The 21,879-nt window shown below is 37.4% G+C and overlaps 1 protein-coding gene across 1 annotated transcript in view; it reads right to left on the bottom strand.

Annotated features, from left to right (window-relative positions):
• Positions 1-20,834: 20,834 nt before the first annotated feature.
• RBM11 (RNA binding motif protein 11) overlaps positions 20,835-21,879 on the bottom strand; it is a 9,743-nt gene continuing 8,698 nt past the window's right edge. The window contains exon 5 of the mRNA XM_009996509.1: positions 20,835-21,179. Within this exon, the coding sequence (XP_009994811.1) occupies positions 20,847-21,179 (333 nt within the window). The 3' untranslated portion in view covers positions 20,835-20,846. The remainder of the gene's footprint in view (positions 21,180-21,879) is intronic.

The raw sequence follows: 21,879 nt of genomic DNA, 5'->3' as shown, positions 1-21,879 counted from the left end.
GAAAAACTATGAAGCCGTGTTAATGCACATAGCAGTAACAATGTTGAGCTTAAATTTATTTATTAAATTGAGTCATCTGGGCATTTAAGCACCTTTCTAAAAGGCATGTGTCAGCTTGAATGAGACTTATGCATTCACCTGATTTTCCTGCTGTTCATAACAGCACAATGGTATTACTGAGGTTATGTGGCAAACTGTCTCGTGTTTCAGCCAAATGGTATTAAGAAACTTGGTTCTTGCTGGTGTGGAGTTCCATCATGTGTCTCCAAGGGCTGGCTTCCTGATCGGGTTTTGATGGTTGACATACAGGTGCTGCTGACATACCACTGATGTTCTCCACAGAAAACAAGGGCATATCGCCAACTAGTTATACCTCCCTCCACCTTGTTTGAAAGCTGCAGTGATTTTGTGTATCTTAAAGCCACACCTGTACATCTTCCCTTGAATTTGATCAACACAAATTTAATTGTTGCACATCTACAAGTGTGTGATGTCTTTGCCAGGGAGTACCCCAGGCTGTACTGTTTTTAGGAGAAAGGGTGGGGCAGAAGGGACTGCCTGGATGAAGACTAGTTCCTTTAGTCCTAGTCAAGGAAAATTCACCCAGCTGTTTCTTACTTTTTAGCTTGTATTTCTGGTTTTAGTTTTGTCATATCCCCAGTCTAAACTGAACAGAGATCACAGGTTGTACCTGTCCTTTTGGGAAGGAAGCAGTGTGTCTAACTCAGGATTTGAGGTAGCACTTTGTAAAACTTTATTTTACGCAAATAGGTTGCTACCCAGCTATCTAGCAAATGCATGGGGAGAAAAAAAAATAATTATCTGGAAAGAAAAATACTGGTGACAGTTCTGCTCTCTTTAGAGGATTAAATCAATATTTAAAGGCCAGGTGAATTCTTGTATCTGTGTAGAACTTTCTACAATGAAAGCACTTCATTTAGCTAAGACTGGCTTCAACATCCATCAACCCAGTCTTAATCAGGTAAGCTCCAGTAACAGGTGGTTCTGAGCTTTTTCTTGTATGGTCCAGAATAATTTTCCTTTTATTAAGCTTGCAAAAAAAACCCAACAAAAAGTGCAGGGCTTAGATTTATTTTTTAACCTTTTACTATATTAAAATAGGCTTATTAGTTTCCTGGCAGTAGGCCTGATTTATGGCACTACCATAAATCAATTGTGCTGATTCAGCTGTTCGCATAACTATTGTCTAAACATTTTTTAAATAATCCAATTAAAATCTTCTTAAATTGAATCATAGTTGCACACAGCGTTCCATCAGAATTGCTTAACTTCACAGAGGATTCCCAAAATATCCCTAACATCTGTTTAATTTCCTTAAGTTGAAAACCAAAGTGATTCATTTTTATTTGAGGATTTTTTTGCTTTTCTAAGTCTTTGAAAGTGACCCTGTCTCTCAGGCCAAATGGAACCTCCAGTAACATATGATAACGTGTTCAAAAGTAAGTGTTGCACAGTTACAGAAAATAAGTGCCCAAGGTGGATAGAACTGCAACCCCTGACTTGAAAGAAGTGCCTCTCCAGTGGAATCATGGATGAATGCCAATACACAGTAGCCAGTTATTGTAGGCAATTGCTGTTTGGGTCCTTGCCTTGCAGATACAAATGTATGAATTTAATTCAACATGAATTCCAGTGTCTTTGGAGTCATTGTGGCCTTTCCTTCTGCCCTGCTGTAATTCATCTCCAAGCCTACTGAACTTACAGTAGGTCTTTTAGTCTTCATTTTATTAATGTACTGTGTAAAATGAGAAAAATGAGCAGGCCTGTATAAATAAATAGAACCATACTGCAGTGAAATTAGACTATTAAAAGCTTTTTTGCAGTTTTGGTACAAGTTAGCTGGGAGAGTCCCCTTTGAACTGTTAAACTCTCAATGCAAATAAATGAAGTACTTTATTCTTTTTCTTGCACATAATTCTTCACTCTCCAGTTAAACTTCCTCCAGTGTTCATCTGGGAATTAAAAGGGAAGGGTGTGTTGTTTACTTGTAAAAAATTTCACAAAGGGTATTTATTCAGATTTCTATACAGATTACATTTTTTAATAGAGAAGTTACTGTACATTGGATATCTCACAATGCATCCTTATTTATTAAATAACTTTTCTGATTTCTGCAATCAAATTATTTATTTTGTATCTTAACTTTTAGTACTGTATTTTGGCACAAACCATCCTATTTTAAAGAGGAGTCCACTGTACTAAGTGTCCAATTCCAGGTATGCACATGTACTACTTACCAAAAGTCTCTCTTCAAACTGATAATTTAAGACTTAAATATTCTACAAACAAGCCTTGAAATCTGTGTATGGTTGCCTGTGGTGTTTGGTGTGTAACAAATTTATACAGCTAAAGCTTGTTCTACAAGTTGAAATTTTGAAAGTGTAAGATGCCTCATGAAGTCTATGTTAATTAATTCGGTGCTGCTGATGAAATGCGTTTTATAAATAACCTTTTAGAATGTTTTTAATAAAAGCAAATGCTGTCCCTTGGACATGTCTTGTTTCAGTTTCTCTGGGAAATACTGTCAGTGCACTATTGTGCCTATATCTTCCTCTAATTCCTTCTGTGGTTAGAGGTTGTAATCCTTCTATTTGCCAAGGGGTTGCTGTAACACAAAGTGACAGATCTTTGGGAAGTGGTACAGAGGAGTATTGGGAACTGTGGTGGGAGAGGAAAAACATTCTTTCTGCTCAAGCTGCAGCTGGGTTTCCCCACACTTGCCTTTCCTCAGCCCAGCACGTTCTCAGAAGTCTCAGCAGTTAGTGGCCCGCAGAGGGCAGAGCCTTTCACAAGTGGTGGGTGCCTATGAGTAGCCCTGCAGGATGAGGCTGGGAGCTGATCCCCAAATGCCCCCGGAGGCAGAGAATTGCTATTTGGAGGAGAGAGTGCAGGAGAAAAGTGTGTGTTTGAGCTGGCCTGCGGGGCTATGACATGACTTTGCCTGCGCTGTCAACAGAGTGGTGACTGTGTTTAGTGGGTTGTGTTGGGTACTGCAGAGTCTGAATTAATATTGCACTTGAGGCAGCCAAGTGGTCCCACTTCATTTCTTCTTTGTTTATTTGACAACAGGTGTATGAGGCTGCAGACCTTTTGCAATACTCTTAACACAAAACTGCCTTTTCCTGCCTACCCTTAGCTTGTTGGATGTTTTACTTTGGTAAGCTATTGCTGCATGATGCAGCTGGAGCATATCAAGCTGCTTCTACCTCTGCTGCACCTCTTTTTTCAAAGTATGTGTGTATTGAGAACTACAGCTTGCTGAAAGAGAAGAAATGGCTATTTTGCTTTTCCTGACACTAGTCCTGCACCTGTTCTGTAGTTAGTGGGTTTTTTAAAATGTATTATTTTTTACAGAAAATAAGTAAAAAAACAACAAAATAAAAATAGTACTGGTGCCAGTCCTCAGATTTATTTTCTCTGGACCTTGAAAAAGGGGTTGGTCTCTGAGGTACTGAAGTTGACCTTCCCTAGCCTTATGCCTAAAACATTAATCAGTTTTGGAACGGCACTCACTTCCATCTCTCTGGTTCCTCCTTGTAATACTTGCAGGTTAGGGTGGGTTTGGAAGGGGCATGAAGGTGAATAAGGGATGAGGACAAAGCTGGGGGCAGTGAGCCCCAGAGCAGCTTTCCTATGGCACTTTGAATGTTGTGGGGAAATTAAATGTTGGTATAAGAAGGATCTGCTCTGTTGGGAAGGTACTGTTGGCTTCACTTGGGAGAAGGAAAACACAGATGAAAAGCAGGAAGCTATTCTCTCTCCTGAGGAATTTTCTCACACCAGCCTCTCCAAGGCTTTCAAAAGATAACAGTTGTTTGCACAGTGTTGTTCCTAGGCTAAAGTTATTATATAGTCCAAATAGTTTTGTACGGGTGATGGTATATACGGTTGTATCTTGTAGCCCATTAAACTAGGGGTACTCTGTCTTTAATCTAGGAAGACAAGCTTTCTGTTATACCTTCAGGAAAGGACAGAGAAATCATTCACCTTCACTGCAGTAGAAACACATCTTTGAGGAACTCTATTCCAAGAGCATCCATCACTTCTCACTACCTTTCACAAAACAGTAAGTATCATTTGCTTGCTATGAGGCAAAAAGTTAAGATCCTACATTATATTGATCAAGTGTCCAGATCAAAGTAATATAACAGGCCTGTAGCTTGAAATTGTATCCATGTACTTTGGGGTTTTTTTGGGGGGGTGTTGTTTTGGTGGGGGGTTTTTAAAGCAGTCAATAGGGATCTTAGTTTTTTAAGATAAGGTTGTATTGATTGAGTTGTTATTGAAGAGTTTCAAGAACTGGAATAAAGATGGAAATTAACATTTATGTGGCCTACAGAAGCACAGGCATGTTTAACTGACACACTCAGAAAATGTACATAACCTGCTCTTCTGCTGTAATTCGTTCTGAGGTGTGCGTGAAAATCTACTAGCAAAGAGAGAGCTGCACCTGACTCCATTTTCTCTGTTATTCTTTCATAATGTGATTTTGTAATGCTCAATTAAATACATAAAAATTGTTTTCAGTTATTTGAAATAATTTCTCAGTTATTCAGAAATTGCAAGGTCAAACAGAATATTAATATGGCAAGTTTATTACTTCAAATATCCATATCCTAAAAATCAGTACCAAATGACATATGCCTGTATGTCCACAAAAATAAGCAGGTTTTGTTTTTTATTAATTCATCATCATACTAAGAATGTATTAACTAAATGGGCATGTCAGGGTAACTTAATTAAGTACTGTTTTTAAATTAAAAACAGTGTAGTGTGTGAACAGCAAGATTTATTCAATCAGTCCTTACTGGTACAATAGGTGAAGTATGCCATGAAAACTACTGCTTCATTATGTTGTTCCAGTGCCAATATGATCAAAATAAGAAAGTTATTTTATGAAACATGATCAATATATACAGATTGTAGATGTAGTAAACAGCAGTGTTGTGAGGAGATTTTGAGTAAGCTAGTAATTTTATAACATCAAGAATGTCACATATCCCTTAAGTGTTTAGTGGAATAAGAAATTCTCAACTTCATTAAGGATTAATTTGTTACATTTTCTTTACTTTCTTATCCCAGTCTCTGCAACCATTTCAGAAACGCACATTTTTGTTGTAACATCATTTGGTGCGTCGTATTCTAGAATGTTTCCTTTGTCCAGAACAAGCTCTTGACAAAAGCAGAAAGGTTACAGGAAAAGAAAAATGGGCAATTCATCCATATTTTCCAGTTCTACTACAGCTATTTCTGGATATTATTTAGATATATTTAGATATATTATTTAGAAGAAATATCATTGTAAGATGTGACTCATCCGTTTCTAAAGCTAGGAGCTCCTATATTAAAAAAAACCCACAACAAGCTTTTTGAAAATGGAATTATTGCTTAATTGGTAAAAATTCTACAGCGTAGTCCATTTACTCTATAGAATTCAGTGGTCTTAATAGGAACTTATGCCTGTACCTTAGCAGGTAAAAAAAAAATCTGTATTTAGAAGGGGGAAACAGAACAGGAATATATATATACACACACAGATACATATATACATATATATATATATTTATTTTTTCTACTTAGCTCATTTTTTGAAAGACCAGAGCTACTTTGGTTTAAATATTAGCCTCATCTCTATGCACAATCTATGGTAGAGACACACAGGAAATATTACCAGGTTAAAGCTCCAGAAAAGATAAGAAAAAACCCCAGAACTTATTTTGGAAAATGTCAGATACATTTATTAAAATTTATGTTACTATCAGCAATGCACAAAAATGGTTTTATGAATGGCATTCAGGGAACGCACAGAAACTCTTCAGGTGACCATTAAATTTGTTTTCTAGGTTTTACTTTATACTAGAGCATTTAAACATAAATCAGTTTACCAGCATGAACACAATCCTAATGATAAATGAGTTTTTCTTGTGTTCCTGTACTCATCAGAGTGCATTTCAAAATGACAAACACTCTGTTTAGTGTCTAAGCAGCCGTCTTGGGCCTCTACAACATCGCTTTTGCAAATAAATCTGCTGTAAACTATTAAAAGTATACTGGACTGCTAGGCAAATGCAAATTGGAGCTTGTCTTCTTCCTGCAGCGTAACCATGCAGAACATACCTTTGACACCTCAGACTGACACCCACCTGTGCGCAGCTGCTTTGGGGTTGGCAGCGAGGGGCGGGAATGGGGAGCAGGGGCTGCGAGTGCCCATCCTCTGTCGTTAGCGCCATCTACCGACCAGCTGCCCGACTGGCCAAGCAGGAGAATCCAAAGGTGACAGGACTCTCTATATACATTATGCCTTTCTTTTTTTCTAAATCCTTAATGACTTTATTTATTCCTTCCTTAACTGCTGGGGAAACGGGACACTGTTTAACATTAGTCACAATAGATGTAGGTAGGACAGGAGCCGCCTTTAAAAGGTTAACTTCATCTTTTCCCTCAGGAGCCCCGCTTTTCAGAGGGCTTACCAACCCAAATGTCCAGACACTCCCCTCAGGTAGTTGCCAGATTTTCCCATGAGGATATCACATCCCAAGATATTTCCCTCACGTTCTGCTATTGCAGAAGTATGTGAAGTCATTCATTTTGCCCCAGGTAGCCACAGAGGAGCTTTAGCAATATGGCATAAATCACTTTTCTTAGTAAATCCTGTTAATTTAACTTTTTCCTTGTAGACTGTATATTTCGATTTTTAGCATTTGCTAGGGTGATCATTGATATTTCTGCTCCCACATCAATAAAAAAAAAAAATTAAAAGGTTGCCATTTAGGTCCTGCTCATAAATAAATGTGAGCCCCCTTTTATCAGACCACTGACAGGTCATCATAAGCCAAGCGAGGAGGCCCAAAGATTATCCAGCACTTACTATTTTTTTCCTTTCTCTTCAAAGGGACACAGATTTCTTCCCTCCTGTGGGGAGTTTTCATTTTCCTTTTTGCTGCATGTTCTACTCCATACACTATCTCTGCTATGCAAGCTGCTGGTTGACCCTTTAATGCTATGTGGGGGATTCCCAAAGATAATGCCGTTCTCCAAAGCTCATACTGTTGCTCTTATGTAGAGGGAGGTTAATTTTTTATTTTATTTTTTTTTTGTCTCTTATCACAGGAAGAGCTGATTTACAAGTTTGCACCCAACATCCAAAGGAATTTTCCCTTCACATTTAAAAACCTTGTTGGGTGGCCAAGTTTGTTCGTTAAAATCAGACCAGCCTGCCTCTCTTGCATAAATCACTCTATCACGCCGAATTTCTGCCCACGTAGGAATCAGTCATCTTGGCTGACCACCTTGCACCCCCTGATTGTGAAGCCAATCTCTGCCAATTTCGTCTCGGTGTCCCAACAAACAGCCTTTTAGGTCTGCCAGGGCACCCTTTAAAAGAGGTTTTATCATATCAGGGCAATAACCTCAGCAATAACCGGGGTGTCTCCGTTCACACGATCATACATGACCTGCAAACTGCCGTAATAACAGTAGATAGTTAATTGTGTGAACTAAGAGGTATAATAGATGGCTCTCCCCTATCCTTCCTATCTATTCCTCCAGCCCAATAGACAACTCAACTGGTGACAGAACTGGGGCAGCCACAGGGGTCAGGCCCAAGACCTAACAATACTGCTGGATCCCCAAGCCCCTCAGCCTCAGTATTATCTAGCATTGCTCGACAGCCCCCAGGAAGGCACACTCTCAATAAATAATAAGTTGCTGCTTCTCCTGGCCATCACCCATGTTTATCCTACAATTTCTACATTTGCAGGTGATCCCAAGGGGCATATTTTATTGCAGTTCTCCTCTGACTTCCTCGCATCCCTTCTGATACCCTAGTTTTAATTATGGGTCTCATTTTCAGGTGTAGATCATTCTCTTGAGAACCAAAAGTTTAGTTATTACAGGGAGGGGAGAGAGAAAGGGGGGGAAAAAAGAGGGGAGAGGAGGGGTGGGCAGTAGCAACGGCAAATGGCACAGGAGTGACAGAGCACTGGAACAGACTGCCCAGGGAGGTTGTGGAGTCTCCCTCACTGGAGACATTCAAAACCCACCTGGATGAGTTCCTGTGTGATGTACTCTAGGTGACCCTGCTCTGGCAGGGGGGTTGGACTAGATGATCTCTCGAGGTCCCTTCCAGCCCCTAAGATTCTATGATTCTATGATTCTATGATTCTATGATCAGAACACCCCCGATTCTCTGCTGATGTTGTAATTTTTCGTATTTTCTTAACATCTGGAGGCTTAGGGGGTCTCAGCATCATTAATTCCACATTCTCCCCTCACCATTTAATTTTTGCTCTGGATTCTTTAAATTCTCACTCTAATCACTCAACTTGCAAACTTAGGGACATTTCTGGTTTTTCCTCTACTCCATTATTAAAATCATGAATTGTTTTTTCAAGTCTGTCCTTTCCATTCCGATGCAGCTTTTAAACAGCCCTAACACATTACAGATGATAACTTTCCTTTTTGTAGTTTTTAACAATCCACTGATTTTATCTCTTTTAGCCTGGGTCTCCTTTCCCAGCCACAGCAATTGGCTCCTGACCAATCCCTCTCAGATTCAAGATGTATATTGCACCTCCCACTGTGCCAATTGTCCTGGACAGGGCAAAATAGATGTACATGCAGAGAAACAAGATTTACTGTTAAGTAGTAAAAGATCTTAACAACTGGACTAAAAGGCACAAATTAGATAACCTGAATGTTAAGATATCAGGGTAGCAAAACACTAAGGCACCTTAACAACAGAATACTCAAATAAAAGAACAACCAGATAACTGTTACACAAATTGAGTAGTAGCCACTTATTAGTAGGCTTAGTACTAGATCTAGAATTATTAGAGTAATATCTTAAAATGATGTGGTAAGACAGTGATTGCAGCCTTCTCTATTATATATAAAAGGTTCCTAAAGTCTTAATGTTCTAAAACTTAAAAGTTAAAGTCAAGCTTTCTAAAGAAAAGCTTTAACTTTTACAGCTAGCTAATGACAATATGAATAAGACTTTATATATATATGGATCTGATATTTCTTACCCTTCCTCTCAGTTCTGCACGGTCTCCCTTTCTCTCAGCCCCTCTACTCGAAAAAGTGTCCCAGCTGGAGGGGAGAAGGTCAATCACACCTCCTAGTGAAAGGGTTCTGGAGTCCCTCCAATTGAAGATGGGACCAGGATTTCACAGAATAAAGTGATTAGCTGCTGTCATTTAATGACAGCCATACCTCCGAAATCCCCTATTGGAGAACAAAAGGGAAACAGGAAATAACCAAGAAAGCCTTTTTTATCACCAAGCAAACTCTTTTGTTTATCTGTTTGTTCTTGTTTTGTCTCTGTTAGGCCCAGCTGTGGCTAAGCTAAGCCTTGTGTTCTTCAACACAGGAGAGCAGCTGGTGTTACAGACATCAACTTGTCCTTCTGTTTGTACTTTCAAGGTTGTTACCAGTTCAGAGTTTGCTAGGCCCTTTCCCATGGGAACCCTCCAACTCCAGGCCAGGGGCAGTGAAACTGTGAGACACAAACTGAATCACAAAGGGAAACTAAGGCAGGCACATGGAGACAGACCACCCTGATGCACTCAGCAGCATAATTGACACTAGACAAAAAACAGCACAGGTAGTTTAGTCATCGTTCTATTTTAACACCTGCTGTTTCAGGATTAGCCTTCAAATTTTAACTTTCATTATAATATACACCGCATTTTTTTTCATGTAACTTCATAAAACTTATTGGTGGTGTCTATAACAATATTGTATCTTTCTAAGAAAAAAAGAAAAGCATAAATCATTGAAAGTTAGCAAGCATTACAGGATTCAAGAAGTGTTCTAAATTCCTCTTAAGAAGCCTGAAGATATTTTTCTGAAAGCCATTTCAGATGTGTTTTGTAGATACCAACATACATACATACATATATATATACACTTGGGTTTGGTTTTTTTCACAAGAATAAATAAGTTAAGCCTGTGTCCTTGACTGTTTTGGACATTAATCCACATGCATTTAGAAATCCTTATAAAAGCTTAGTATACTTACTTGTATAGTAAGATGAAAGTACCCCAGGGGAACAACTACCATTAAGAATAGTGGTTAGGCAGATAAGATAACTAGGATGGTGCCAATAACATCTAGTGTACAATTTAGCCAAGTTTGTACGTAGTAATGGAAAAGTACATCCACTATAATTAAGTCCTGTAACTATGAACTGAAGAATCAAGATTTTGTTAGTAAATTCCACTAAAAAACTTGAAGAAGCACCCTATATATCCTAATGAAATGTATCCATGCATCATTATTTGTCTAAAAGTGAAACAGACACAATAACTTTTAGACTACTCATGATATGTCAGAAAACAGGATTAGAGTGAATCAAAAAAGGCCACTCTTGCTATTTTGCTACTCAGTAATATTTAGCTGACATAAACTGTTAGACCAAAAAGTAGGCCAGCTCTCCATCCTCCCATTCTTATTTTAATTAAACTACAGCTTCTTAGGAAGTTTTGAGCTTCTCCACACTCTGTTTCACCTGTTCTTTTCCCTTTCCCTAACAACTGGCAGATTTATTTTTTTTTAATGGAGACTTCTGAAAGTGTGCTTCTAACATAGAACAATACAACAACTTCTAGTCTCAGCTCCAGAACAGAGGTATTTAAACTTCCGAAAGGTAAATCAGACAGAATGTTTTCCTAACACAGGTAAAAGCTTTTTCAATCTTCTTAATTTGAAATACACAAAAGAAACTGGATCTAGATGTAATATGAAAGTGTAGCCAATATCAGATCATCAAAATAAAAAAAATCTCAGACTACATACTTAAAATTTGGTAAAAACCTCTAAGATTTATTTAAATACAGTAATGAGATGTCAGGCAGCCTTAAAAAGAAACAGAAAACTGCAACTGCAAACTAATATATTTTAATAAAAACAAATGTCAACCTTTTTCTATTAATGATACTTTATTATTATTAATGATATACCACCAGTGACAACTTTTTATTTCTTGTTAGTCCATCTATTCCTAAGCAAAAATGGATACTATAAAATCTTGTAATTTTTTCCTATGGAGACATGAACTGTCCTCAGCTGTTCCACTTTTGTTGTTAGAATAATGTTATAGTCAGAAGACAATACTAGGTATGGTATTTTCATTTCCTGTATAATTTAGATAAAACTGAGTTTGCCCTGTATAGGCACCAGCTAGAGATGTAAGACTGCCCTTTTCTGAGGCACATAAATATGGTGCATTTTGGGTCTCAGCCTTGTCTGGGCCCAGAATTAGTGCTCACTATTTGAGACATCCAATTCTACTACTTCTAGACCAGGGTGGTTAAGCTTCAGTGTCCTGCATTGTCTGAACTTGTTGAGTCTCTTCTACTTCATCTTTACACTACTTTATACCACTGCCAATACACAACTACAGTGCTTTACAAATTCATCTAGGAAGTCCTTTAACTATTTGAAAGCCCAGAAATTTTCTTAAAGGTAGAAAAAGACAGATCAATCTTACAGGGGAAAAACAGAGAGCATAAACAACTTGTTATTACACAAAGAAGTCAAATTACTGCCAGAGAATTGTAAGTGCAAGCACATCAGCATCTTCAGTTGGTCTTCTGAAAGTCCCCTTCACTCCTGCTTATGTTCTTTGGTTCACACAGTGAAGCAGCCCATGAACTGGAACCCTTGAACTCATGCAGCACATTAACTGGATTTGTTTTGTATAAAGTGAAACCAGGAGATGAGCTCCAGATACATGCACTCTGGTCAACTGCTAATGGGCATTCAGGCTTAACCCATTTTAATACAGTGAAGCATAGTGGCACAGCCTTCAGCACTTAGGGCTTTTCTAGCACTGCATCAATTAAGCAATAGCTAATTTTAGAAAAATACTTACTCTTTGTGTTATGTTTATGCTCTTCTGCATCCCGCAGTTCTAAAATACTAATTAACAGCCTCTTTAATGTGTTAAGTCTTAATAATATAAAAACAGTTACAAACTTGTAGACACAACTATATTATTGTCCTATTTATTTCTTCTCTATTTCTCACACCACAGGAGGGATCTAAGTGTGTATGTATCTGCTGCACCTTACTTGCAAAGAGGTGAGAGGGTTTTGTTTGTGTATTTTTTTTTTCAATGTCTCTGTTACAGCCTTACAAAAGAATTAACGGAGAAGCAGGACAACTGCATGTTGTACCATCAAGGGCAGATTAAGACAAAGGCAAATAAATGCCTTGATAGCAATGGCTGTACCTTTTTTTTTTTCTTTTTTTTTTCAGTGCAGCTCAAAGAAACTGTCAAAGTAACAGGCAGTACAGTGCCAAGAGAACTGTAGCACCAGAGAAGGAGAAAAAAAGTCAGGACACATGCAGTACCTTTATGGGAATTCCCATAATCTCAGAAGAATGTGCTAAATTTGAATGAGCAGCTGAGCCTGAATAATAAAAGTGGAAGAGGGCCATAATCCTACAAAATCCCTTATTACATCAAATTAACTCATATAATATGCAAAAGCATAGCTGTTTCCTATGGTAATTTTTACTAATACAAAAGTTTTGTTTCAGTATAATGAAAAATTAAGGCATCCAAGCTAAATACTAGTTTAGCTATCAAACATAGGACTTTCTTACTGCAATTATGCTTCCCTCCTTCAATGAAAAACAGTTGCAGCTTGGCATTGTTTACTTGGGTTTAATTTAGATGTAACGATAGTATTCTTATATATCCATAATTTACCTCTCCTTTCATTGCTATATTATGAGAATTTAACCTCTCCTTACTATGCTGACTTAAATATCTCACCTTTAGTCATTTTACTTTGGCTGCGATGAGCATGTTCATAGGTATAATCAGATGAAGCAGTGCAATGCCTGCTAGGACTGAGTGGCCAAGTTCTTTCCAGAGGAAAACAACAACCATGATGATCTGAAAAGGTGCTAACCACAACAGGTTGATGTTTACAGTTAGATCCATGAGTTGCTGAGCATCTGCTGGCATCAGGTTAACAACTTCCCCAGTTGGTACAGTTTCATCAGGAGAAATTTGCTGGAGTTAAGGCCTGAAGTGGTCACCAAAAAAAATTGTGATGGGTTTAGCTGTCCAGGGGTAGATAAAAGGACAATAATTACAGCAAAACTGAATTCAGTGAAACAGACTTGCAACTCTTTATTGTAAATAAAGAGGACAACACAGCACAAAGAGGGCTCAGAAAGCCTCAGCTTTGGCCTGGTTTAGAACCTTCCCATGAAGGAACAAGCAAGAGTAGGCTTCGTAACAATCACATGTACAGTCTCAGTGTGGCTGGCAGATACCACAAGTCCCAAGTGTCTCAGGACTGACACGACACCTAGATGAACACATATACACACACTCTCTCCATTTGTCAGTGCTTCACAGTTTTCCACTTTGTCGTCTGCAAATCCTGCATGTACCAGGACAGTGCTGCAGCAACTCACTCCACCACCCAATCCCATAAGCACAACCTGACCTGACCTAATCAACTCTACTCAGAAAGAGGAAGAAGCCGTATCTCTACCCTAGCTTTGAAAACTTGCCAGAAAACATGCCCACCTCAATTGCAGCCCTGTTCCCCTGTTTGTAATCTGATGTACTGACACACCTTGATGTAAGACTTAAGAGAATGAATTATTTTGTTTAACTGATTTGCAACTTACATCTAAAATTTTGTTTACTGGTTCAGAAAACACCCGAGAAGTTTATGTCAAAAGATCAGTTTGACACTCTTGACAAAAGAGACTGTATTTTAAATTACCAAAGAACATTAATTTATTTCAGATTCGGATTAATTTTTTTCTTCCTTAACTTGTGCTTAATAGTTAAATACTGGAGTAAAAATATCAATGTGCTATGTTCATAACAAAGTCAAATAAAGGTGCAACAAAACAAGTGCAACAAGCTTCATCTCATATGCTACATATTAACAGTAAACATTCTTATGATTTTCAGGCCAGAAAGCTACTTCTACATCTACATTATTAGGATGTGCATTTTTTATAGCTACTAAAGCTGCCACATCAGCTAATCTAAAGGTGTGATAAGTTATATATAGGTTTTCACATCAGTTAGCCATCTTTAAAACATCTGAAAAACAACAAACGTACTGGGTATTCAACTCAACAGAAAATCAGTTTCACTAAAATCAAGGGAAATTTCAACTTCCAAAGGAGACAATGTGGCAAACCTCAGCTTCTCATGTTCACTGCAGTGATCATGTATACTCTTACTTTTTGCCAGACATCCAACTCAAGAGAGTTTTCACAGTTCATTTTTTAAATTTGGGAAATAAACCCACAATAAAATAGGAATAACTGTTTCTACGTGTATCTCAAATATTATGTCTGTACAGGTGACTGACAAAAGTATTTGAATTCAGGATTAGAGTTTTTTAACAGAAATACTGCTGAAACTCTGAATTATTTTTCCCAGTTTGAGCCAGGACAGAACTAATCTTCTTTATAGCAATTTGACTTTTCAGTCAAATCTCTTCTAAGAAACTGCACTTTCTGAAATTCACAGCATTTTTTTCTGTCATTGTGTGCATCTAGGACTGACAACACTCAATGTTTAGTTATTGCTGAAGAATGGTACACAGAATCAAGGTCACTGCTTGCTTCTGCTAAACTTCTCATGTGCTGGAAATTAAAGGGAGGAAAAGGGGGGTTCGTGTTAATAAAATATTATCTTAAAACCAGCAACTGTCTTGTCTTCAAACAGATTTTATGGTTAACTATTTCTTCAGGATTACACAGATTCAGGGTATAGGTGGGAGGTTAACACAATTATCTTTATCAACTCTTTCCTTTATAAGCACACAGGTATTTGATAAATTCTTAACACCTCTGTGGTAAGCACAATCCTAAAAACCACTTCCATCAACCTTGTGGTACCAACAACATAGTAACAGAGTCATTGCAGTTTTCCATTAAATGCTGAAGCAGTACTTGTTATTATATATTTAAGTGGGCTTTTTAAAAATAGAAATGAGAAAATATTGACAAAAAAGCAGAGAAGTTAAATATCTTGGTACTCCGTTTTTCTTAACATTGGCTTTTATACTTAAGTGCAGTAAATACTTAAATACAATATTGTGGAACTGAACTTCTACTGGTTTTGTCTCACATCTTTGGATAAGAAATTTCTGACCTCTGAGCTTTCCTTAGATAATTTTCAGATAGTCTCTGGAGCGTGAGGTGAATAAAATGTTTACACATCTAAGCTGTTGCTTAGTTTGGTTTTGATGTTGGTGACCCTCTAGCTTTATTACTACTGTTATTCTCTGAATAGAATGTGAAACACATTAAAAACTTACTTCATTACTTGTGGACCAGAATGTCATCTGCAACTTTCAGAAATGCAACTTTATTAATTAAAAATTTAAATGTTTGCCTTACAGGCAAAATCAAAGATGATTTATGGAAACTTGTTTTCTTATACAGCACACTTCTAATTTTAAGGTTGAATAATCCTTCTGTTCTTTCAGAATAGTTTCAATTGTCAAGTATTTTTTCTATTTGAATTTAGCTCAGGCAATTGCAAATATTTTTACAAGGGCCCAATTAAAAAAAATAATCTTCATTATCACTGTGATGAAAGACAGGATATTTTTTATAAATAACTTGAATAGTAAAACCAGTATCTGAATTAAAAATTACCCTTATTTGAAAAATACTTTTTAACACTTTGGTAGAAAGGGTTTTGGTGTGTATATCATCAGAGGAAAAAAGCGCAAATTTAGAGAGGTTCAGAAAAATAATAAAATAAAGTCAGACTCTGCAGGAGCCCTCTTCTCAGGAAGTAATTAATAAAGCTCTATAATCCAAATAATAGATGTAAACCTGTAATGGCTACAGACTAAATAGTGGAATAATAGTCACCTTAAATACACTGAAATTCAACTGAAGTAAGAATAGCCCAAGGAGACTGCGATATCTGAACAGCAAATTCTGAGGACACTTTGTAGCTCTGATCTGTCTACATTTCTGATCCCGTATTTCTTTATAGGAAAATGTAGTGTTTCATAAACAAAAGTGTGTATTATGACTGCCCACATACTACTGTGATCTGGAAAGAAGTATCTTGTCTATCACAGGACTGCATTATCATAGAATCATTTGGGTTGGAAAAGACCCATATGATCATCAAGCTCAACTGTACACCTAAGCATTGCCAAGTCTCCACTAAATCATGTCCCTAAGTGCTATGTCTATACATACCTCCAGGAATGATGACTCATTATATTGCAACTCATCTTTAACCAAGGTAACAACATTAAACTACTGGGTTTCTGCACAGGTACAATAAAAGTTTCCTTACAGCAGATCTTCAGCTTTAAAAATTTTAACAAAGTGCAATTAATTGTCAACAAACACTAAAACTGGTCTTAAAAATGGCAAGGCTGATGAATACACTGAATCTAAAGGAACTCTGAAAATAAAACAGATGACTTTTCAACAAGCATGTCAGATTTAACACTTTGGTAGAAAGGGTTTTGGTGTGTATATCATCAGAGTGACTGTTCCATACAGTTTGAGGGGGGACACATGCAAAAGGGTTACTATTGACAATTTCTTGAACATAAAGGAAGTCCCAAATATCTAGGAATCAATGAGAGGCACATGCATAGACATTGGAGTGTACACCCTGTTAGTGGCAGCTCTAATGCTTTCAAGCTGGTAGGCATTTCCCTCCCTCCAGGCTGCAACACAAATGCAGTGTCTGTCTTCTCTACAGTCTGCCCCAGTGCTGGGGTTGGTGTTAACTTTGTGCCATTGTGCTTATCCTGCTTTTTGGAGGTTGTAAAATTCTGGTAGGGGTTGATCTCACTATCCCCAAGGGCTATCCAAATACCTCCTGAAGTTGTAACATTAATAGAAAGTGAATTTGCCTCAGGCTTGATAAATTAAGGCAAAAATAACACAGCTTCCCACTAAGAGCACTTTTGACACAGATGAGGAAAGCAGATCAACTGCTACTCAAGTGGTAACTGTTCTTTTAAGAATTCTGCATAACTTATCTCAGTGCTAAAACTCACTGCTGCCAGAGGATAAACAGCTACCAAATGCCCTGCACGTCATCATCTCCAGTTTGCCTGTGTTTGCTTGTGACTGGAAAGAGGGAACATAGCTAATGTTCACCACATTAGTGAACAGAAACTGAATTCCTTTTTTTTTTTTTTCCTCTCTCCCTCTCTTTTCTTTTGTTAACCACTGTGGAATTGGTTAAAAAATAAAAAAGATAGCCTAGCCTGAACATTTGGGAGAACACTGTGACATCATGAATACATAAATGTAAGTTAGAAGCACTGCATTCAGTATACTGCATCATTTTCTAGAAAAAAAAAGTAAAATTCATATTTATGGTGTAGAATTTAAGGACTGGTAAAAAACAAAGCTACTCTGAAACTGATGGTTAACTCCTAACTTCAACAGGGACAGAGTTTAACCAAATACTCTTAACCCTTGAAACAATCAGATTGTTTTGTCTCAGCTTACCTCAGTTTTACCTTAAAATTAGTAATACTGAATAAAGCAAGTAGCAATTTGTATATTCTTAAAATGTTTTTTTGTCAATCTTAGATTTTTGAAGTGTAAATGCTCAAATCATTTTAAAAGAATAAAGAAAAACGTTAAAAATTAGTAACAGTCACAAGACATAAAACATTAAATTGTTTGAAAAAACATCTGAAATATCAGTGACAGGAAGCTAAACGATTTGATGCAGTTGAGCTTTCAGTTCCTATTCTCAAGTGGAAAATTTCCCAAGAAGTGGAGGGACTTTACTGGTGGTTATGAGCAGGTCATCTACAGCATTAACATGCAGCCTGCCAGTAAAGAGGGAAAAAAACAAGCATGAAACTGGCAACTTGGAAAACACCTTAAATGTATTACTGCGTATTTGTTCGTGGAGATCTAGGAATGTAAGTGGAGTGTAAGGAGTGTAAGGGAAACTTTTTAAACTTTTGTCTATTGAAAAACTTCACATAGACAGATAGTAAAAGAAGGACAGCCTAATTTGACATTTTGTATCCTGTTGTCAAAAAAATATTCTCTATTGTGACAAGAACATTGTACTTAGTTATAAAAATATTAATGTTTTAAATAATGCCATCAGATAACATATAAAATGACTGCTATTATGTATAAACAACACTTCACTGAATATCTGTTTATGACCTCTAGAATTTTGAAACTTCGATTATATTTTTTTACAAAAAGCTAACAGCAATCTCAGACTCAGGCTCTGGCTCAAGCCAGAATGACAGTGTGGAATGTGTGCCACTCTGTGGGCATAAATGAACATCAACAAGCAGTTCATTAAATTCTCACCTGCTAAACAAGGAATATCTCAATTTACTGAAGAAAAACACCCCACATTTTTTTCAGAGCTGTGTTTCTGTTTAAAAAAAGGAAAAAGGAAAAAGTATCAATGTTACTTGAAAGACTGAAGAAAAAGTTTGGTTTGGTTTGTTATGGGTTTCTTTTCTGTTACTAAACACAGTTTTTGGAGCTACTTAATTCTGAGCTATAATAAGGTTTTTCTCTACTTACCCTTTTAAATGTTACTTTCTCCCACAAATACACTGTAACATAAGGTACGAAGAATTAAAGATATCTGCAGTTTCATGACTTAGTAGAACTTAAGTTGTTGTAAAAGGATATTAACCAACAGCTTAGCTTGATTTTACACTGTTTACTCATACCTTAGAGTTTGATGACACCAACAGTAAAGTATAGGAGTTGGACTCAACGACCCTTATGGGTTCCTTCCTACTCGAGATATTCTGTGATTCTATGTCCAATACAAGGAAACCTTCCTTAAATCTTCGGCAGTTAACATCCTGCAGGGTTTTTCCTTCCTCATTTGAAAAACCTAGCTATTGGAAATTTGCAACTTCTGTCAACACCTGAAGAACAGCAAACTCCTCTCAGACCCTAAGAGGTTAAGCATTACCATACACAGAAATGAGAAGAATGAGGCTTGTGCACTGCTGGCAACTTCCCAAGTCACCGGAGACAGATGCAATAGAGGCAAACAAATACTCCTTGAGGAATGTGTAACCCCGCCCAAGAATGACTTCAGCTCACCTAGGGAGTAAATTCTGCCCCTTCGCACTTACGGTCTTAAAATAGTTTCTAACCGAAGATGCAGTGACATTTCTTTTCGGTAGGTGGTGTAAAAAACCCACCCATCAAAAACGTGCGCGGCAGGTGCTGAGATCCTGCCTGTTTTCCACACCAGTTCTTCTTGTAGCTTCAGTGAAAAGCCAAACTATTAAACAACGACACCAATACACAGCAAACACCCGCGCTCTCCTCCAAGAAACACATCAGCTCGTACCTCTATCCACCTTCCAGCCCCGTCCCACCACCCCATGCCTCAGCCCTCTCCCCAGCTCGGATCCAGCGGGGCCGGCCTGTGATTTTTTGCCTCTTTGGCATTATTCGATGGCAGCCCGGGTATGTGCTCTGCAGCACACACAGCGAGCGGCATTCCAAACTGAGAGTGCAGGAGAGGGAAAGGCATGTTGCGGTGCACGTGCATCCTATCTTGTGATTGAACGTATAAAAACCTTTTTTTCTTTCTTTTTTTTTTTTTACTTAATACTGCCTGTTAGCTGGATGTGTGCTACCTGCTACCTGCAGGTTATTAGTGCATCAGAAAATAACAAATGACAACAGCCCTTTTGTCTTGGAGTTGGGCCTACAGAGCGAGCTGCTTCATGACACCACCTCAGAGCACTGCCTTGCAATAATAATATTGTTAATCTTGTAAATATTCTTAGAACTAAATTGCTGAAAATTCTTTTCTCTTGTAATGGCATCCTTAAAGCGCTTCACCTGTACTTGGTATTTTGTAACACAATACAGCTGTTATCTGTCTGTAATATGTTGCTGGTGGCATTTGTGAAAGGTAGAAAATAGGTCACTGGCTAATCTGATTCATTGCAGTGTGAGATGGTTTATTCTTCATCTGCTAAAGAAGGGAAAAACTTTTCTTCATAAGAGGTAGTACAGCTTTTGTGCTGTCAATTGGATATCAATTGTATTTTTCATCCACTTGTTACAACGAACATTTAGATTCTCAAATAAGCAAATAAAACACTAGAGAGTAACTTTATAGAAAGATGCATATATATGCATGTAGTTTCAGTCAGTACATAACTGTAGCCATTAGGTACATACATTCAAGCATTGATACATATATAGTTACTGCAAATGCCCATATTTTACCTCAAATTTACTACTAGAAAAAAAAACAGTTTCAGTAACCATACCAGGTGATCTTAAGTGAAAGTAACAGGAGAGCTAAATCAGAAAAAAAGAGCAAGTTATAAGTCTTGATACTTCAGTGATGAACACACCTCTCATGTGACATTTAGAACCCTGCTCACTTCTTTAGTGGCTCCAGAAAATTCTTACACCATTCACAAAAATATATTCCGTAAGTGATAGAAGTGATATATACGCTTCCTGAGCGGCTGAAATAGTGTGTTTTTATTAAGTTTCAATATTAGTGAAATAACAGCCTTCCATGATTTGGGAGGGGCAGAGGGAATCAACTAGGCTTTTTCTTTTTATTAGGAAAACTTTATCTTCTGGATGCATAGATGTTTCCTATACCGTAACTTTTTTTAACCTTAAACTTTCCTCTTTAAACAGGTTGAGATTAAATAATCAGTATACTTTATGCATACCACATTTCAAAAATAATATGAATTATGAACATTCCACTTTTAATAAAGTGCAAAGATGAAAGATTACATTTCTCTCAAAAATAGCAAACAAACAAACAAACAAAGATTAATACAGTTACAGAGTATTAATGCATCTTTTTCTTGACTTTGCGCTTCTTGTATTTTTGGTCACGCTCTCTTTGTCTCATTTTGTCATCCTCAATGCTAGTGTCACTGTCACAACTTTGCTGCTCTCTCTTTCTTTTAGAGGTGCTTTCATCCACCTGGTGCACTTCATAGTCACTTGAATGTGGCAGAGCTAATTCAAAAGAACTCTGTGCAGACTTAAAAGTTGCAGCTTGATTCTGATAGGGAGAAAAGGATAAATTTGAAGGCAGTGGTGGAGTCATCTGAAAGTAAGGAAATTGTTGACCCACTGGACTCTGTACCGTGTACTGCTGTGCTAAATAATGGTTCATCTAGAGAAATAGAAACTTGAGTTGTTAACACTGTAAAGAGGAAGTTCTGAAGTTTCATTTTGCATGCATTATGGCTTATACATTAAAAATACTGATAAATTAGAAAATTACTGAACGCTTGAGCAAAAATCTCATGTATTTTATTATATTAACTAGTATAGTTGGAAAAATTAGACAATTTTTAAAGGCAAAGTCAGAACAGACGTTATCTGACTTCAGATTAAACTGCCAGTTAGTCCTTGTGTAAGGTAATCAAACATGGCATTCCTTTAATTTCTTCATCTATGTACTTTATAAACATTTGTAACTGCAGTGCCTATTAACGTAGACATGCACATCTGCATTTTTTTAACCTGGTTTAACTAATTCTAAAGTGGAACAAGGTGTTCCAACAAAGTATAGTGAATTCACAGATCAGAGTACTTGGAACAATGCAGTTAAGTGCTCACCTTATTGCTACAGTCCCTAAAGTATCCCAAGAGTCTCTCTCATGCAAAATGCACAGCCCAAACAGAGAAATAGAATTACAAAGGTCAGGAAAGAGCTGCTTTCTACTGACTGGCAGTAGCCAGAAAAACAATGGGGAGCCTGTCATGAGTATGTCACATGGGCAGACTCAAAGAGAGTAACCTGCCTGGCTCACCCAAAAAAAGCTGAGGTAGATGTGTGAAGGCATACAGGTGACAAGACTGCTTCCTGC

This window comes from Chaetura pelagica, unplaced genomic scaffold, assembly GCF_000747805.2.
Source record: "Chaetura pelagica isolate M959 unplaced genomic scaffold, ChaPel_1.0 scaffold82, whole genome shotgun sequence".
Lineage (NCBI taxonomy): Eukaryota > Metazoa > Chordata > Aves > Apodiformes > Apodidae > Chaetura > Chaetura pelagica.
This window is presented reverse-complemented; position numbering and strand designations above follow the sequence as displayed.